Genomic DNA, 15,870 nt, shown 5'->3' with positions numbered 1-15,870 from the left:
ATAGAATAATATTCATACGACTACAAGGAAGACCAGTTAATTGACTATTATTCAAATACTTCCACCAACCTCTAAGGCCAAAGGTGAAGAAATTGAAGATTTTTACCAGCTTCTACAGTCTGAAATTAATTGAATATGCAGTCAAGATGCATTGGTAATTAGTGGTGATTGGAATATGAAAGTTAGAAACAAAGAAGGATTGGTAGTTGGAAAATATGGCCTTGGTTATAGAAATAACGCTGGAGATTGCATGATAGAATTTTGTAAGACCAACGTCTTCATTGCAGATACCACTTTTCAACAACATAAACGGACTATACACATGGACCTCTCCAGATGGAATACACAGGAATCAAATCAACTACATCTATGGGAAGAAATGATGGAAAAGCTCAATACCATCAGTCAGAACAAGGTCAGGGGCCGACTGCAGAACAGAGCATTAATTGCTCCTATGTAAGTTCAAGATGAAGCTGAAGAAAATTAGAGCAATTCCATGGGAGCCAAAATACGACCTTGAATATATCCCACCTGAATTTAGAGACCATATCGAGAATAGATTGACCGCACTGAACACTAATTACAAAAATGTTCAGACAAGTTGTGGAATGACATCAAGGACATCAAACATGAAGAAAGCAAGAGGTCATTAAAAAGACAGGAAAGACAAAAAAGACCAAAATGTATGTCAGAAGAGACTCTGAAACTTGCTCTTTAACGTAGAGTAGCTAAAGTGAACAGAAGAAATGATGAAGTAAAAGAACTCAAAAGAAGATTTCAAAGAGTGGGTTGAGAAGACAGAGTAAAGTATTAAAATGAAATGTTCAAAGACCTGGAATTAGAAAACCAAAAGGGAAGAACACACTTGGTATTTCTCAAGCTGAAAGAACTGAAGTAAAAATTCAAGCCTCAAGTTCCAATATTGAAGGATCTATGGGGAAAATATTGAGCAATGCAGGAACCATCAAAAGAAGATAGAAGCAGTACAAAGAGTCACTGTACCAAAACAAATTGGTTGACGGTCAGTCAGTTCAGGAGGTAGCATATGATCAAGAACCAATGGTACTGAAGGAAGAAGTCCAAGCTGCACTGAAGGCATTGGCCAAAAACAAGGCTCCAGGAATTGATGGAATACCAGTTGAGATGTTTCGATAAATGGATGGCAGCACTAGAGGTGCTCAGTTGTCCATGCCAAGAAATTTGGAAGACAGCTAGGTGGCCAACTATAGAAATGGCATGGGAGCGGTGTCTGACTTCCTCTAACTTCACAAAGCCAAAGGAGAATCAAGATCAATAGCCCAAGGCTGATTCCTATGAAGCAATGGTCAGACATGCCTCCTCTGTCCGCCATCTTTACCAATTCTGACACCAACCCTCCCTCCCACAGCACTCTTTACTTTTCTGATGGCTCAACAGTTCATTACACTAGGCACACAGAACTCACAGATAATACACAACTGTTAGGGGATTTATTAGGGAAGTAACAGGTTAAAATTCAGGCTCAGGAACACTCAAGAATACAGTTCTTCCATCAGGACAGCCTTGTCTCAGCTGTGCGTGTAGACACATCTCTCCCTGACCCTCAATCTGTAATTAAAGGCCCTTAGCTTTCTTCCTCTGTGGGCCAGGAAGCCCACTGCACCTTCTTCTGTGGGTCTCTCCTGCCGGTCTCTCCTTCTTTGGTACTGGTGAGTTTTTCTCTTTCCCACCCCTGGGATGGCTTATTTCAAGTCCAGCGGGATGGCAAAACTGACCATTCCCCTCGGTGGGCTTCAGTTACCCTGTCTGTACAGTCCTGCCCAGTCACCTGGGTGGAAATTACAAGACCATGGCCAGAAAGGTCATATTAAGTAATTCAGTGCACTGCATTGACTGACTGAAAGAGATCCATATCTATGCCCATTTCAAAGAAAGGTGACCCAACAAAATTCAGAAATTATCGAGCCATATCATTAATATCACACCCAAGTAAAATTCTGTGGAAGGTAATTCAGAAATGGTTGGCATCAGTACATTGACAGAATACTGCCAGAAATTCAAACCATATTCAGAAGAGGACGTGGAACAAAGGATATCATTGCTGATGTCAAATGGATCTTGGCTGAAAGCAGAGAATACCAGAAAGATGTTTACCTGTGTTTTATTGACTATGCACAGGCATTTGACTGTGTGGATAACACATTATGGATACCATTAGGAAGAATGGGAATTCCAGAGCACTTAATTGTGCTTACGTGGAACCTGTACATAAACCTAGAGGGAGCCATTCAAACAGAACAAGGGGATACCGTGTGGTTTAAAATCAGGAAGGGTGTGCGTCAGGGTTTATCCTTTCACCATACTTACTCAGCCTATATGCTGAACAAGTAATCTGAGAAGCTGGACTGTATGAAGAAGAACGGGGCATCAGGATTGCAGGAAGACTCATTAACAACCTTCTATATGCAGATGACACAATCTTGCTTGCTGAAAGTGAAGAGGACTTGAAGCACATACTAATGAAGATCAAAGACCACTGCCTTCAGTACAGATTATACATCAGTATAAAGAAAAGAAAAATCCTCACAACTGGACCAATACGCAGCATCATGATAAATGGAGAGAAGATTGAAGTTGTCAAGGATTTCATTTTACTTGGATTCACAATCAGCGCCCATGGAAGTAGCAGTCAAGAAATCAAAAGACGCATTGCATTGGACATATCTTCTGTAAAAGACATCTTTAAAGTGTCAAAAAGCAAAGGTGTTACTTTGAGGACTAAGGTGCGCCTGACCCAAGCCGTGCTATTTTCACTCGCCTCGTCCATGTGAAAGCTGTACAGTGAATAAAGACAAGATGAATCAATGTCTTTGAGTGATAGTGTTGATGAAGAATATTGAATATACCGTGGACTACCAGAAGAACAAACAAATCTATCTTGGAGAAAGTACAGGCAGAATGCTCCTTAGAAGCAGGGATGGCAAGACTTCATCTCTTGTACTTTGGACATGTTATCAGGAGAGACCAGTCCCTGGAGAAGGACATAATGCTTGGTAAAGTAGAGGATCAGCAAAAAAGAGGAAGACCCTCAACAAGATGGATTGAGACAGTGACTGAAACAGTGGGCTCAAACTTAGCAATGATTGTGAGGATGGCATAGGACCAGGTAGTGTTTCGTTCTGTTGTACATAAGGTTGCTATGACTCAGAATCAACTCAACGGCACCTCCCAACCACGACAACAAGACTTCATGTGGGTTTGCGTTGTTCCAAGGGGGGAAATGCAAAGGGCCCATTATGGATTCTTGCACATACAGTGGGTTGTGTTACAGGAAAAGAACTCTAAGCTTGGGGAATTTACTGTTTTTATAGTATGTAGAAACAATCCAGTTCTTTTCCCAGGAGGAGGCACTACCTTATCCCATAGAGGTGCTTGCTGCAAAGTCCGGAGAAATGGCATGGGTTTGGAGCAGCCAGGGCTTTGCGTTCTCAGCATATCCCACAGGACCCAGCAAGGGTGCTCAGGACGCATGGCAAATTCTCTTTCCTAACCCCAGTGTGCCTGCTCTAGGTGTATTCAGTGGTCTTAAGTCAGTAACATGAATCATTCTTGTCACCTTCCTTCCGTTCTTCTTTTATTAATTTCATCACAAAATGTTGTAAATTTTATCTAAGTATTTTTGAAATGATTCCACTTCATTTTTCTACCACCATCTCCCCAGTGCATCATATTTTACTTGTTGTTGTTAGGTACCGTTGAGTCAGATCAGACTCACAGTACCTGTGTACAACAGAACGAAACACTCCCTGGCCTTGTGCCATCCTTAGAGTTGTTGCTAAGTTTGAGTCCATTTTTGCAGCCACGAAATCAGTCCATTTCGTTGAGGGTCTTCCTCTTTTTCCCTGACCCTCTGCCTTACCAAGCATGATGCCTTTCTCCAGGTGCTGATCCCTCCTGATAACATGTCGAAAGTGTATGAGACCAAATCTCGCCATCCTCACTTTTAAGAAGCATTCTTGGCTGTACTTATTTCAAGACAGATTTGTTCGTTCTTGTGATAAAGTCCATGGTGTATTCAGTATTCTTCACCAACACCGTAATTCAAATGTATCAATTTTTCGATCTTTCTCATTCATTGCCCAGCTTTTGCATGCGTGAGGCGATTGAAAATACCATGGCTTGTGTCAGGCACACCTTAGTCCTCAAGGTGACATCTTTGCTTTTTAAAACTTTGAAGAGATCTCTTGCGTCAGATTTACTCAATGCAATATCTCGTTTATTTCTTGACTCCTGCTTCCATGGGTGTTGATTAGTCTCCTTAATTAATAGTTGTTAAGAAGCCAACTCTGTTTTGCCTCTTAACAATTATTCTTGCATTCACCCTTGGCATCCTACAGCCTTTGCAGTACACTGCAGCCAGATAAAGTCACAAATCTAGTCACGCCACCTAAATCTTCGGAAACACTTTAGTGGTTTTCCATTACTGTTAGCTTCAGTAGTGTAGTTATTAACATTGCCAGCAGGAACTCGTGTGGTCTGGTTGTTGCCTATTTTTGTAGCCTTATCTTTACACTGGTGGCTCAGTGGTTAAGAGCTCAGGCTGCTAACCAAAAGGTCATCAGTTCGAATCTATCAGCTGCTTCTTGGAAACCCCATGGGGCAGTTCTGCTCTGTACTATAAACCCTATAGGAATTGACTCGATGGCAGCGGGTTTGGTTTTTGGTTTATCTTTATACTACTTTCTTTCTTTGTGTCTGCAAGCTAGGTATGCTGGCTATCTTTCAGTTCCTTAAATATATGCTCTCCTGCTACTGGATCTTCGATCACTTTATGTCTCCCTCTGCCTCTTAGCCTAGTTAACTAACGTCCTTATAGATTTCGTATCTGACACTTTTTTATCATTTCTTTTGATAAAGTGCTAGTCAGAGTCACTGTGATCTTTCTCTTAGATGATAGCCACATAATTGGTCTCACTGTGTCCGTTCTTTCCTTTCTAAAGTTCTTCCTAGTCATAGTACCCAGAGTCATTTTTCTAAAGCCTAAAACATTGTATACCTTCCCTGCATTTGAGCTGAGTCAGATCAAGATTGCTTTACCTAGATTATAAATTCCTATTCATTCCTTCAGATATTAACTGAGCACCTACTATGTATTAGACACTGTTCTAGGCACTGGGATATAGCAGGGTATAGGCAAAATTTTTACCTTCATAGAACTTGCATTTTAATGAGGAGAGACAGACAAGACATAAAAACAAGCAAAATTAGTATGAGGTGAAGATTTGTAAGTTGAAATAGAGTGTCTGGGTAGTCTTAAAAAAAAACGTGTCCTTGGAGCAGTGAGTTGCCTGAGGTTGGTGAGGGAGTGAGCTGTGCACTTGTTTGGGGAAACATTTTCATGGCAAAGCTACAGTGATTGCCAAGGCCTTGAGGCAGAAACATGCTTGATGTATTTGAGGAAAAAAAAAGGAGGCCCATATGTATGGCTAGAGTTAGTAAGGAGGGGAGAATAAGAGTTGAGATAAGATTCATATTTAAGTATTTTATGAGTATTTTGGGCACTGCATCAAAGAGGATGTCTTCTTCCTAAGATTGATCCTTCCCAATGACGTTTCCAAAGCAAGAGGGGTGGACAGTGTTGTGTTGTGAGCCACAGAGTTCTCATTGGCTAATTTCCGGAAGTACATCCCCAGGCCTTTCTTCCTCCTAGTCTGCCTTAGTCTGGAAGCTCCACTGAAGCTGCTCCACCATGGGTGACCTTGATGTTATTTGAAATACCAGTGGCATAGCTTCTAGCATCATAGCAACATGCATGCCACCGCAGTACAACAAATTGGTCAATGGGTGGTACTCCTTAGGAGATTTATAAACAGAATTGTTTGAAAGTGCTAAGATGGAAGAGATTAACTTCATGTAACAGATTTCTTTTTTCCTATCAGATTTGAAAGAAGATACACATAGGACAAGTATATTCAGTGATGCAGAAAATAAGAAGAAATCAATAAAAATGTGGTTTAGTCCTCGAAGTAAGAAGGTCAGATACGTTGTGAGTAAAGCTTCAGTGCAAACCCAGCCTCACATGGTAAATGATGACAAAGCTCAGCAGGCCTCAATGTATGAATTTGTTTCCGCAAGTCCTCCGGTAGATTTATCAGAGAAGGCTAAAAAGGCTTCTAGAAAATCTGAGAAAAAGCAAAAAAAGAAAACTTTAGCTGAAATCAACCAGAAATGGAATTTAGAGACAGAAAAAGAAGGTGGTGAACCTGCCTCCAAAGAGGAATTTAAGGAAAAGCTGGTATCCTTCTGCAGCCAACCATCTGTTATTGCTAGCCCTCAACTAAATGGTGAAATAGACTTACTAGCAAGTGACCCTATATCAGAATCTGAATGTTTCGGAAGCTTAAGTCAAATCTCTTTACCATTGGCTGAGCAAATAGTGTCTCCCGAAATTGAGAGCAGGAGTGAAGTAGTGACTCCTGAGGAGAAGCCCTGTGAAAATGATCTCACATCTAAGAAATCCTTGCCATTCGGCAGCGAAGGAAAACATGGGCGTCGCAACAGACTTTCCAGTCCCATTTCTAAAAGTCGTAGAAGTAGCCTTCAGGGCACTAGTAAAGAGCTTGTCAAGCACACAGTCCTCTCATTGCCTGAGTCATTGCCTGACTGTTCTTCCCCACCTTCAAGCAAACTTAAAGTTGGTGGCACGTTCGGGAGAAAAAATAGTAATGTGTCAGATGACTCCATTAGCCTTTCACCAAGTATGTCACCTTCTGCATTGAATAGTCCAAGTTACAGAAGAATGTTGTCTAGCCCCTTGGCAATGAAGCTATCACCCAATAGTCGTATGGCTGTGAAAAGAAACCATAGAGGAGAGACTTTGCTTCATATTGCTTCTATTAAGGTAAGATGTTTGCTCTGAAATACAATTTTGGAAGGAAATCAGCTATAAAACAATTTCTCTGGGGTTTATGAATAGTGACATAAGATCACTTATCACTTACTAGACTAATTCACCTACCACAGATGTGATGCTTCCCCTGAAACAGAGAAGCAAAGTTCACAGAGACTACGTGTCCCCACCTCAGTTAGAGCAGTGGCCCCAGGCCCAAGGACCATGACTTTCAGGAGAAAACCAGTATTTTGGTATTTCACCTTCTACCTTGCCAGGTGCTTTCACTTTTGTCTATTCCAGAATAATTTTTTTCAGCTTTCATCATTTTGTTTGCCCATACTTATGCTTTATGAATATAGATAATAGCCAAGTTACTGCTGGCAGTACGTTTTGACCTAGCAGAAGAACTGGGGACAGTATGAGAGGGGACAAGCTTCTATGTGTGCTTGGTATTCCTACTGGGCCATTCTGCTAGAATTTGCAAGGTTGAAAGGTGTGATCTGTACAGTTCTCTAGTGACGTGGACATTTGACTGTTAGAAGTAGCCCCTGTGAGTTCAATACGAAGGAGCTGCTGTGTACGCCACAGTCAGCCATTGCTTTTACTGGCCTGGTTATTGAAGCCAATTCTCTGTAATTATTGCCTCTACACCTGGGTCTGTGGCATTGTTAGTTTTTTTGGAACCTGGCCCATGTTTGCTGGGCATGAGGTATACTTGCGGTGGTTAATCTTTGAAGCCGACACAAGGTTTACTCTGGAGGGGATCAGCTAGCCCCTTTTTATAGACTTTAATCTGTGATTTCATGCATTTGGTATATGGTGTAACTTAGTGCTAAATTAGAATCGCTTTTATGTTCTCTCAGTGACTTGATAACGTACATTCACCCAGAAAATGCTTGGGTCTTTTGGATGAGGGAGGAATTTGGGAGGTTTAGAAGGAACCCCTTGCAAGTCCCAAAACATGAGGCTGGCGGTGGACAACATAAAACATCTACTGGGAAAAACAATGAGTAGATGTTGATTGTAGTCCAAGGATTCCCCTATTTAATTGTGTGTAAAGAAGGGGAAAAGCACAAAAATAGGCTCTTCCCTAGCGTTGGTGTTTTTTTTCGTTATTTCACAAACTGACGTAGAGTATTCTATGTCTGATGTCAGTTTATGGATCCTGCAATACGACTACATGCTAGGGGTTGAATACCTTTGAGATAACTTGAATTTTCTGAGCTGGCCCTGGTTACATTTTGATTTCTGCAAAGTATAACTTAAAAAATCACACTACATATTTTTGTCATCTTTTTATACAGGCTTTTATAATCTTAGCATCATGATGTTATTAATATTAATGCTTCATAGACACAAGTTGCTAGCATAATGATGGTTTTTTTCTTCATTTCTCTGACTAATATATAAGAATATATCTTGCTTGAGTTTCTGTATTTTGCTTTCTGGGACTTATTTTCAGACCACCAGGCAAGCATCTACTGCAGTTGGTAGAGAATTTTCTTCCAACCATAAGGATCGTTTATTTTTATTAAGGAGGACGTGTAGGGCCTAGTGTCTAGGCCAGGGTTTAAAAATTTCTTTTTTTAGGGCCAGAATAAATATTTTCAGCTTTGCAGGCTGTATGGTTTCTGTTAAAACTGCTCAACGCTGCCCACATAGTGTAAAAGTTGCCATAAAAAAAATAGACAATATAAAAAACCAATAAACTTTTAAGTACAAAAACAGGCAAGTGGCTCAAAGGCCATAGAAAAAGCCAAAATAGCATATTAAGACAGAAAAATATGGTGGCATGAGGTTGTCTTGGTGAATTTTCCTCACTGATAATGTTTAAAATTAGTTTATACAAGCTTTGTCAGATTGTCAGTTTACTTAGAGTCTTGCCAGTTACCCATTTTGATTCTCTTGAACTTATCAAATACTGTGATTGTCATTAGTTAGCAAATTCTAATACATTTAAGAAAAGTTAATTGATTTCTGTTGTCTTTTAAATCGCTAATTGACAGTGTCCCCTTCTTTTAAAAATTTATTTTGAGTTCAATGTATGCCCCCCTACCCCCTACCTTGGCCTGAGAATTTGTAGTTGCTGGAATAAATCCTTCCAGAGCTCCTAGCACAAATTCTTAAAATGATAAAGATTACTCATAATTCATGCCACATTGATAAACTTATTGTGAAATAGAAAAATGGCTTGAAGCTGGCATGTCATGATGTATTGGTAATGCAGAAATCATAGATAATATTTTGAGTGCTTAGAACATAACAAAGGTGGGGAAGCTCCCCTGGATAAAGAGAAAATCCCTGCTAAAGAGTCTCCTGGAGGGTCTGACTTTGTAAATCATTAGACTTCAAGGCAACCCTGTTATATTGTGTGGAAGGTCGTGTTACTCTTATGTATTCTTCATACTAGCTTTATGAGAAAACTGCAAAGGATTAAAAAACAAAACAAACAAGACATCTGTGATATTTGTAAGATTTTAATTTCTAGAACAGCTCTTAGAGTCAGTATCCATTTTTCCCTATGTCATTCACCACGTGTGTATAAACCTGCCTCTGTAATACCCATAACTTAACTGTAATGATGGTTAAGTTGTCACAGTCATCTGTTCAGTGGTTTTATTCAGTAAACTCTGAATAAGAAGCCAGGAAATTGTCGAACCTATTTTAGAGCTCCATTCGAGATGGATAAATTTTTTTTCTTAATAACATTTAGTTGCTAAAAGAGGAAGCTATAGGTACCTGATAAGTTCATTTATGCGGAAAAGCTTAACCATATTTGGTTAAGTTATCATTATTGTATTTAGTTGTAATGTCCTGTATTTTTTTATAAAGATGTTTATTAATAATATTTTAGAAGAGCTAATCTTTATTATAAGGAAAAAATTTCTGGTTTTATATATGCGTGCTTGTTTTTGAAAAGTTATTCTGTATTACTGAACTATGCACATGTGAAATATGCACAAATGCGTAAAGAATTTTTTTCTTTGAATGAAAGGTTAGCAATGGGACACACGTACACTTTCTTTTTTTCAGTCTTTAAGTGTGACTTATCCCAAATCCATTTAAAATTTCTTATAAACCTTTGTAAATACTTTCCTTAGTTTTTTTTTTTTAACTGTAGTCTAAGAAGACCTCAATTATTCTTTTAAGTTGTGAGGAGCCCAAAAGTGAGTGCTTATTATTCAGAAAATATTCTCTTAAAGAAGAAAGTAATTTAAAGAAATCAGAAATAGGAGAAAATTTATTTCCTAGAAACTTCCTATCGGTTCAAGCTTACCCAGTTACTGTGAACCCTGCCTAATTATCATAATTTTATTTATGTGCATGACATTAAATTTACATAAAATAGAAGGATGAAAGCATGACAAACTTTTAAGTGTTGGGGAGGAGAAAGCAGATGGGGTATAATAAGCCAGCAGTTTGCTAATCAGCTACACATTTGGGGGAAGCCTAGAAGGGAAATGTTACCAGAAAACACCTTTGATAACATGAAGAGGAGATAGGAAAGAAGAATCTCAGCTGTCTAGCCACCTTAAAAGAGAATCTGCTTTTGTTCTCCACATTGTCACTCTGTTCCTGTGTGACTCTTCCATTCCACAGTTTTCTTTGTACTGTTATTTGGGTTTCTTAGGGTTCATAGGTTTTTGTGATTAAAAAGCAAACCCATTGCCGTAAAGCTGATTCTGACTCACAGCGACCCTGTAGGACAGAGTGAAACTGCCCCATAGGGTTTCCAAGGCTGTACTCTTTACGGAAGCAGACCATCACATCTTTTTTCCCACAGAGCAGCTGACGGTTCTAACTGCTGACTTTTCTGTTAGCAGCCAAGCTTGTAACCACTGTGCCACCCGGGCTCCTTCTTTTGTGATTACCATGTGGATTAGAATGTGCAAATGTTTGAGAAGCATTTTGTATGTTTTTTTGTGGTTACTTACATGTTATCTTAGTCATCTAGTGCTGCTGTAACAAATACCACAAGTGGATGGCTTTAACAAAAGTTTATTCTCTCACAGTCTAGTAGATTAGAAGTCCAAATTCAGGACATCAGCTCCAGGGGGAGGCTTTCTCTCTGAGGGCTCTGAAAGAAGGTCCTTCTCATTAATCTTCCTCTGGACTAGGAGCTTCTCTCTGTAGGAACCGTGGGCCTGAAGTACATACTCTGCTCTGGGCGCTGCTTTCTTGGTGGTATGAGGTCCCGCATCTCTCTGTCCGCTTCTCTCTCTTATATCTCAAAAGAGATTGTCTCAAGGTGCAGTCCAATCTTGTAGCTTGAGTCATGCCTCATTAACATAGCTGCCGCCTGTCCTACCTCATTAACATCACAGAGTTAGGATTTACAACACTTAGGAAAATCACATCAATCACAAAGTGAAGGACAACCATACAATACTGGGAATCATGGCCTAACCAAGTTGACATATATTTTGGGGGGACACTGTTGAATCCATGACACATGTTATAGGTTAGAAATGTGTGTGGTTCTGGCACTTCATCTGTAGAATATTTGTGGGATTGTTTTAAAAAATTCAAATTTTTATCTTGACAGATGTTCTTGAGTACGTTTGGAACTGACTCGGATATGTAGCAGGAGTTATTAAACACATGCTCACTTGCCCTGGAAGTGCAGAATTTGCACCCCTAGGAACCTTGAGGAAAATTTTCATTGGAACTGGCAATCAATTAGAAACATATATAATGCTTATTTTTAGACCTATTAAATGTTATAAGGTCATTTTGTTAGTTTACCACCACCCACTGCCGCTGAGTCGATTCAGACTCATAGCGACCCTATAGGACAGAGTAGAACTGCCCCGTAGAGTTTCCAGGGAGCGCCTGGCGGATTCAAACTGCCGACCTTTTGGTTAGCAGCTGTAGCACTTTACTATGCCACCAGGGCTTCCTTAGGAATGTAAAAATCCACACTGCATGTGGACTTACTTTTTTAAGAAAAACCTTAGTAAAGTTTTGCTGCTTTTGAGAAGTAGCCCAAAACGTGGAAATAGAAGAAAGAGAAGAAGAAACAGTCTAATAAAAGCGAATGCTACTGTATTTAGGGAACATAGGTGCCTTCTCTGGAGCCCTGGTGGCACAGTGGTTAAGAGCTCCCGCTGGCTGCTAACCAAAAGGTCAGCCTTTCATATCTGCTGGCAGCTCCTTAGAAGCCCTGTGAAGCCGTTCTACTCTGTCCTGTAGGGTTGCTGTGAGTTAGAATCAACTTGACCAACAGTTTTTTTCTTTTGTTTTTTTGAGTGACTTCACCATCATCAAACAGATAGAGAAAAAAAAAGAAAAACTAATTTCAGAAAAGATTGTTGGGGCTGGGAGTAGGAGGAGATTTTCTTCTCCCTAAAGAAGTATATCATAAAAGTAATGGAACCCAACTGTCATATATAACTTTTATTTATTCAGGCTTTTTCAGAGTAAGCTCTGTCGGTGGTTTTTGCTTCGTTTTTATCTTCATGGACTTAGATATCCCTTCCTCCGTTATCCTAAAAGAACTGAATTAGTTTTATTCGGAGTGACTGCCTTGATAGTAATACTAGTGTAGTTTCAAGGGAATTTCACCTGCGTCCCAGTGTATAAATGTCACACATCTTCCTGAAGTCTGACATTGTTTTAAAAGAGGCTTTATCTTTTACAGAGAATTTTCAAAAGGCTTTAAGAGTTGACTAGTACTTAAACTTAAGATATAATCAAATATGAAGGATAGCTATCAGATCTTCCTGGTGTGGTGATTTCTCACCTCTGGGTAAAGGAACAAAAATAAGAGAGAGAGAGATTTCTTGAGACCAGTTCCCAGACTTAACTCCTATGAACAGGGTTCATTTTCATGGGAGGCCCACGAGAGATGGAAGCCTGACTTCCAAAGCAAGTTCCTTCATTTATTCCTTTAAAAGATAGGTTTTAAGTCCAGTAACTGGGTTAACTGTTAGGGCTTAGGTAAATCATGACAAACAAGACATAGAAAAAGTTCAAAATGGAAAGGGGTCTTTAATGCTATTTGACAATCGCATTGAAAGTGCCTTGATAATATGAAAGTAGAATTAACCTTGCCTGCCTTTAGTTTGTTTTCCTTGCCTTGTATCTCATTTTAATTCACTTATTCCGCATACCTGGTTCACTTCCTTCAAAAAAAAAAAAAAAAGTTATGAATTCTAAACTAAAGTTGCAGCATTTGTTACTTCTTCCCATCCCCCTTCTCCTTTCACTAGGTCAGGGACCCACTGTTATAAAATTATATATTTTCAGAGTGTTGAAACAGGAAAAAAAAGAGGGGTTGAAAACCATTTGTCTACTAGAAAAAAATTTGTTAGGGTGTATCAGCTCCATTTCCTGTAGTTCTGTTAGTTGATGATGGGTGGTGGTTTTAGTCTTGAACCAGGAGGAAAAAAAATGAATGCTGATTCCACAGGGCATTTGAATAGGTTTCTGTTCATCCCTTTCTGTCATTTTAAACAAAGCAACTGCTTCTGCCTACAAAATACCTTTGAGCAAATAAGGTGTATATAAACTAAATAGATGCATGAAGATAAATAGAATAACATCAATAATAGTTTCTGGCAGTTTTAACAGTTTCACCAGTCAGTCTTCTTGGCTTTAATTTTGTTGTAGACAGTGTTCAGAAACCATTTTTATGAATGTTCAGGATTTTTTTCACCAATGAGACTATGTCTGTAAAAACTTTATTATGATCAGGTCATCTTCGGCACTTTATTTGGTATCTTGAAATGAATTTTGAATATGGGTTGAAAGAATGTCCATATGACTTCCATTACTTGGTGCCTAACAAAAAACAAAACCTGTTGTCATCGAGTCAATTCTAACTCATGGAGAACTTATGTATTAGCTCATAATAAATACATTGAAGATCGAAGAAGACAGGGTCTTAAAAACAAACAAGCAAACAAAAAAATCAACCGCGACAACTCAATATTTACTTTTCTTGATATTTTTAATTTCTTTTTATTTTTTCATTGTTCTAATAGGGCGACGTACCTTCTGTTGAATACCTCTTACAAAATGGAAGTGACCCAAATGTTAAAGACCATGCCGGATGGACACCATTGGTAGTTTTCTATTTGTTTGTTTTTATTATAATTATGTTTATGTTTTATAGTTTATGTAGTTGTCTGTATATTTTCCTCTGCCACATATACACTCTCTTTAACCTAAAGAATTTATTCACTCAGTATGAGAAAGTGATGATTTTCCATCTAGCTTTTTACTGCTGACAGGCAGGAAATTGGCTTTACTGACTGACTACCTGTAGAGTCAGGAATGTGGTTTCCCTGTACTGCAGACTTCAGCTAGTGAACGGAGGCAGTGGCTGCCACCAGCACCAGGCTTCGTTCTGCAGCATTGTATGCCAACGGAGCCAGGGTTCTTGGAACAAAGAAAGGTCATAGAAATTTGATAGAAGAAATGTATCATAAGGAAATGATTCTCACTGAGGCTCTATCTTTAGCCTCACTTGTACCCTGTCTACTTGCAAATATATAGAGGCAGTAGAAAGCTTACAGTAACCTTTTTTTTTTTTTTTTAAAGTCTGCTTATTATTACTAAAAATGCAGTGTGAAGAATACTGTGGAAAAAGAATGGCTCAGGTACTTGGAGACAAGTGTTGTGTGGGCTAATTACATTAGATAGTAAGTATGAGATTTGAGTGCAGCCACAAAGTGTCAACAAATGTGGTGGATCCCTTTGTCCTGTAAGCAGGAAATTCAGTACAGAACTTAGAAGGCTCTCATTAGGTCAGGTGCAAAAAAGAGTTTAAAGTTGTAGAATGACTTCTCCTTGCCAAATTCTTAAGCTGGGAAGGTTTAGCCTGGATCAGAGTCACTTTGTTGTTTGGACTCTATAGGCTGGCTATCTTTTTCACAAGAAGGTCACTTTTTTCTTTCTTTTTTTTTTTTTAAAGACACTTAGGCAAATTGTAGTAAAGGCTAGTGGGTGATTTAAAGGACCTGATGCCCCATTTGGATTCCTTTCTCCTAGAAATAGACCTACAGATTTCACTGTAGTATTGCCTATTAAGAATTGAAATAGATGTACTTAAAAAACTCAACATGCCTGAGATTTATTAGATTACAACATAGTAGCATTATTAGCAGTTCATGAGACATGAAGGAAAGGTTTGCATGTGAAACATCTTGGAATATTCCATTGAGTTACCAGCTGTGCCATTCTTCCAGTGAACTTTTTTGAACACCTGCCCTGTGTTATTTCTGTTCTCACCGACACCAGCCACACCACTGTCTGTAGCTTCAGCAAATGGAGAGGCATGTCTTGGAGATGCGGTTGCTGTTCCCGCGTCTTCACTTTGTCGCGTGGCTATGTATGTGTGCTGGTGCACACCTTAGTACATGGCTAGGCACCCCATTCATTGCATTCCATTCAGCCTTGGACAATTTCAGATTTTTTGCAAGATCAGGTTAACTACTTTCTAAGGGTGTTTTTTTTTTTTTAAATTCTTTATTGTAACAATTTAGGAGCTTTAGTAGGTTTAAACCTACATTTTTATCTAAAAGAAAGAACACTAGGAGTTATAGTGAGTATAAAGCTACATTTTCTTCTTAAAAAAAAAAACAAAAACAGTTGGCACAAGGCTTAAATGAATCAAAACCAAACCCGTTGCTGTCAAGTAGATTACGACTCATAGTGACCCTATAGGATAGAGAAGAACTGCCCCATAGGGTTTCCAAGGCTATAATCTTTCATGGAAGCCGACTGCCACATATTTCTCTCGTGGAGCGGCTGGTGGGTTCGAACTGCTGACCTTTTGGTTAGCAGCCGAGTGCTCAACCATTGCATCACCAGGGCTCCCATAATAGCCTCTTCTTTTTTTGTGAATTACCATGTATCATCATGAAGATTATTAATTGTTGCTTTCACTTTGTCAACGATTTATTTGAATGAGTGTTTAGGTAAGAATAAATTCACTGACTGAGCTTCACATTTATTTTTTATAATATTATTCATTGCTTCATTGTAACATTAGT

General features: G+C 39.1%; 1 protein-coding gene across 2 annotated transcripts in view; it reads left to right on the top strand.

The window, feature by feature from the left end:
* Positions 1–15,870, top strand: part of BARD1 (BRCA1 associated RING domain 1) — a 105,736-nt gene that overhangs the window by 39,955 nt on the left and 49,911 nt on the right. For both annotated transcript variants that reach the window (XM_049888087.1, XM_049888088.1), the window contains 2 exons: positions 5,919–6,880; positions 13,858–13,938. In XM_049888087.1, the coding sequence (XP_049744044.1) occupies positions 5,919–6,880; positions 13,858–13,938 (1,043 nt within the window). The remainder of the gene's footprint in view (positions 1–5,918; positions 6,881–13,857; positions 13,939–15,870) is intronic.

The sequence above is a fragment of the Elephas maximus genome, chromosome 6 (genome assembly GCF_024166365.1).
Source record: "Elephas maximus indicus isolate mEleMax1 chromosome 6, mEleMax1 primary haplotype, whole genome shotgun sequence".
NCBI classification, from domain to species: Eukaryota; Metazoa; Chordata; class Mammalia; order Proboscidea; family Elephantidae; genus Elephas; species Elephas maximus.
The sequence above is the reverse complement of the archived record's forward strand: the minus strand, read 5'-3'. Positions and strand labels throughout refer to the sequence as shown.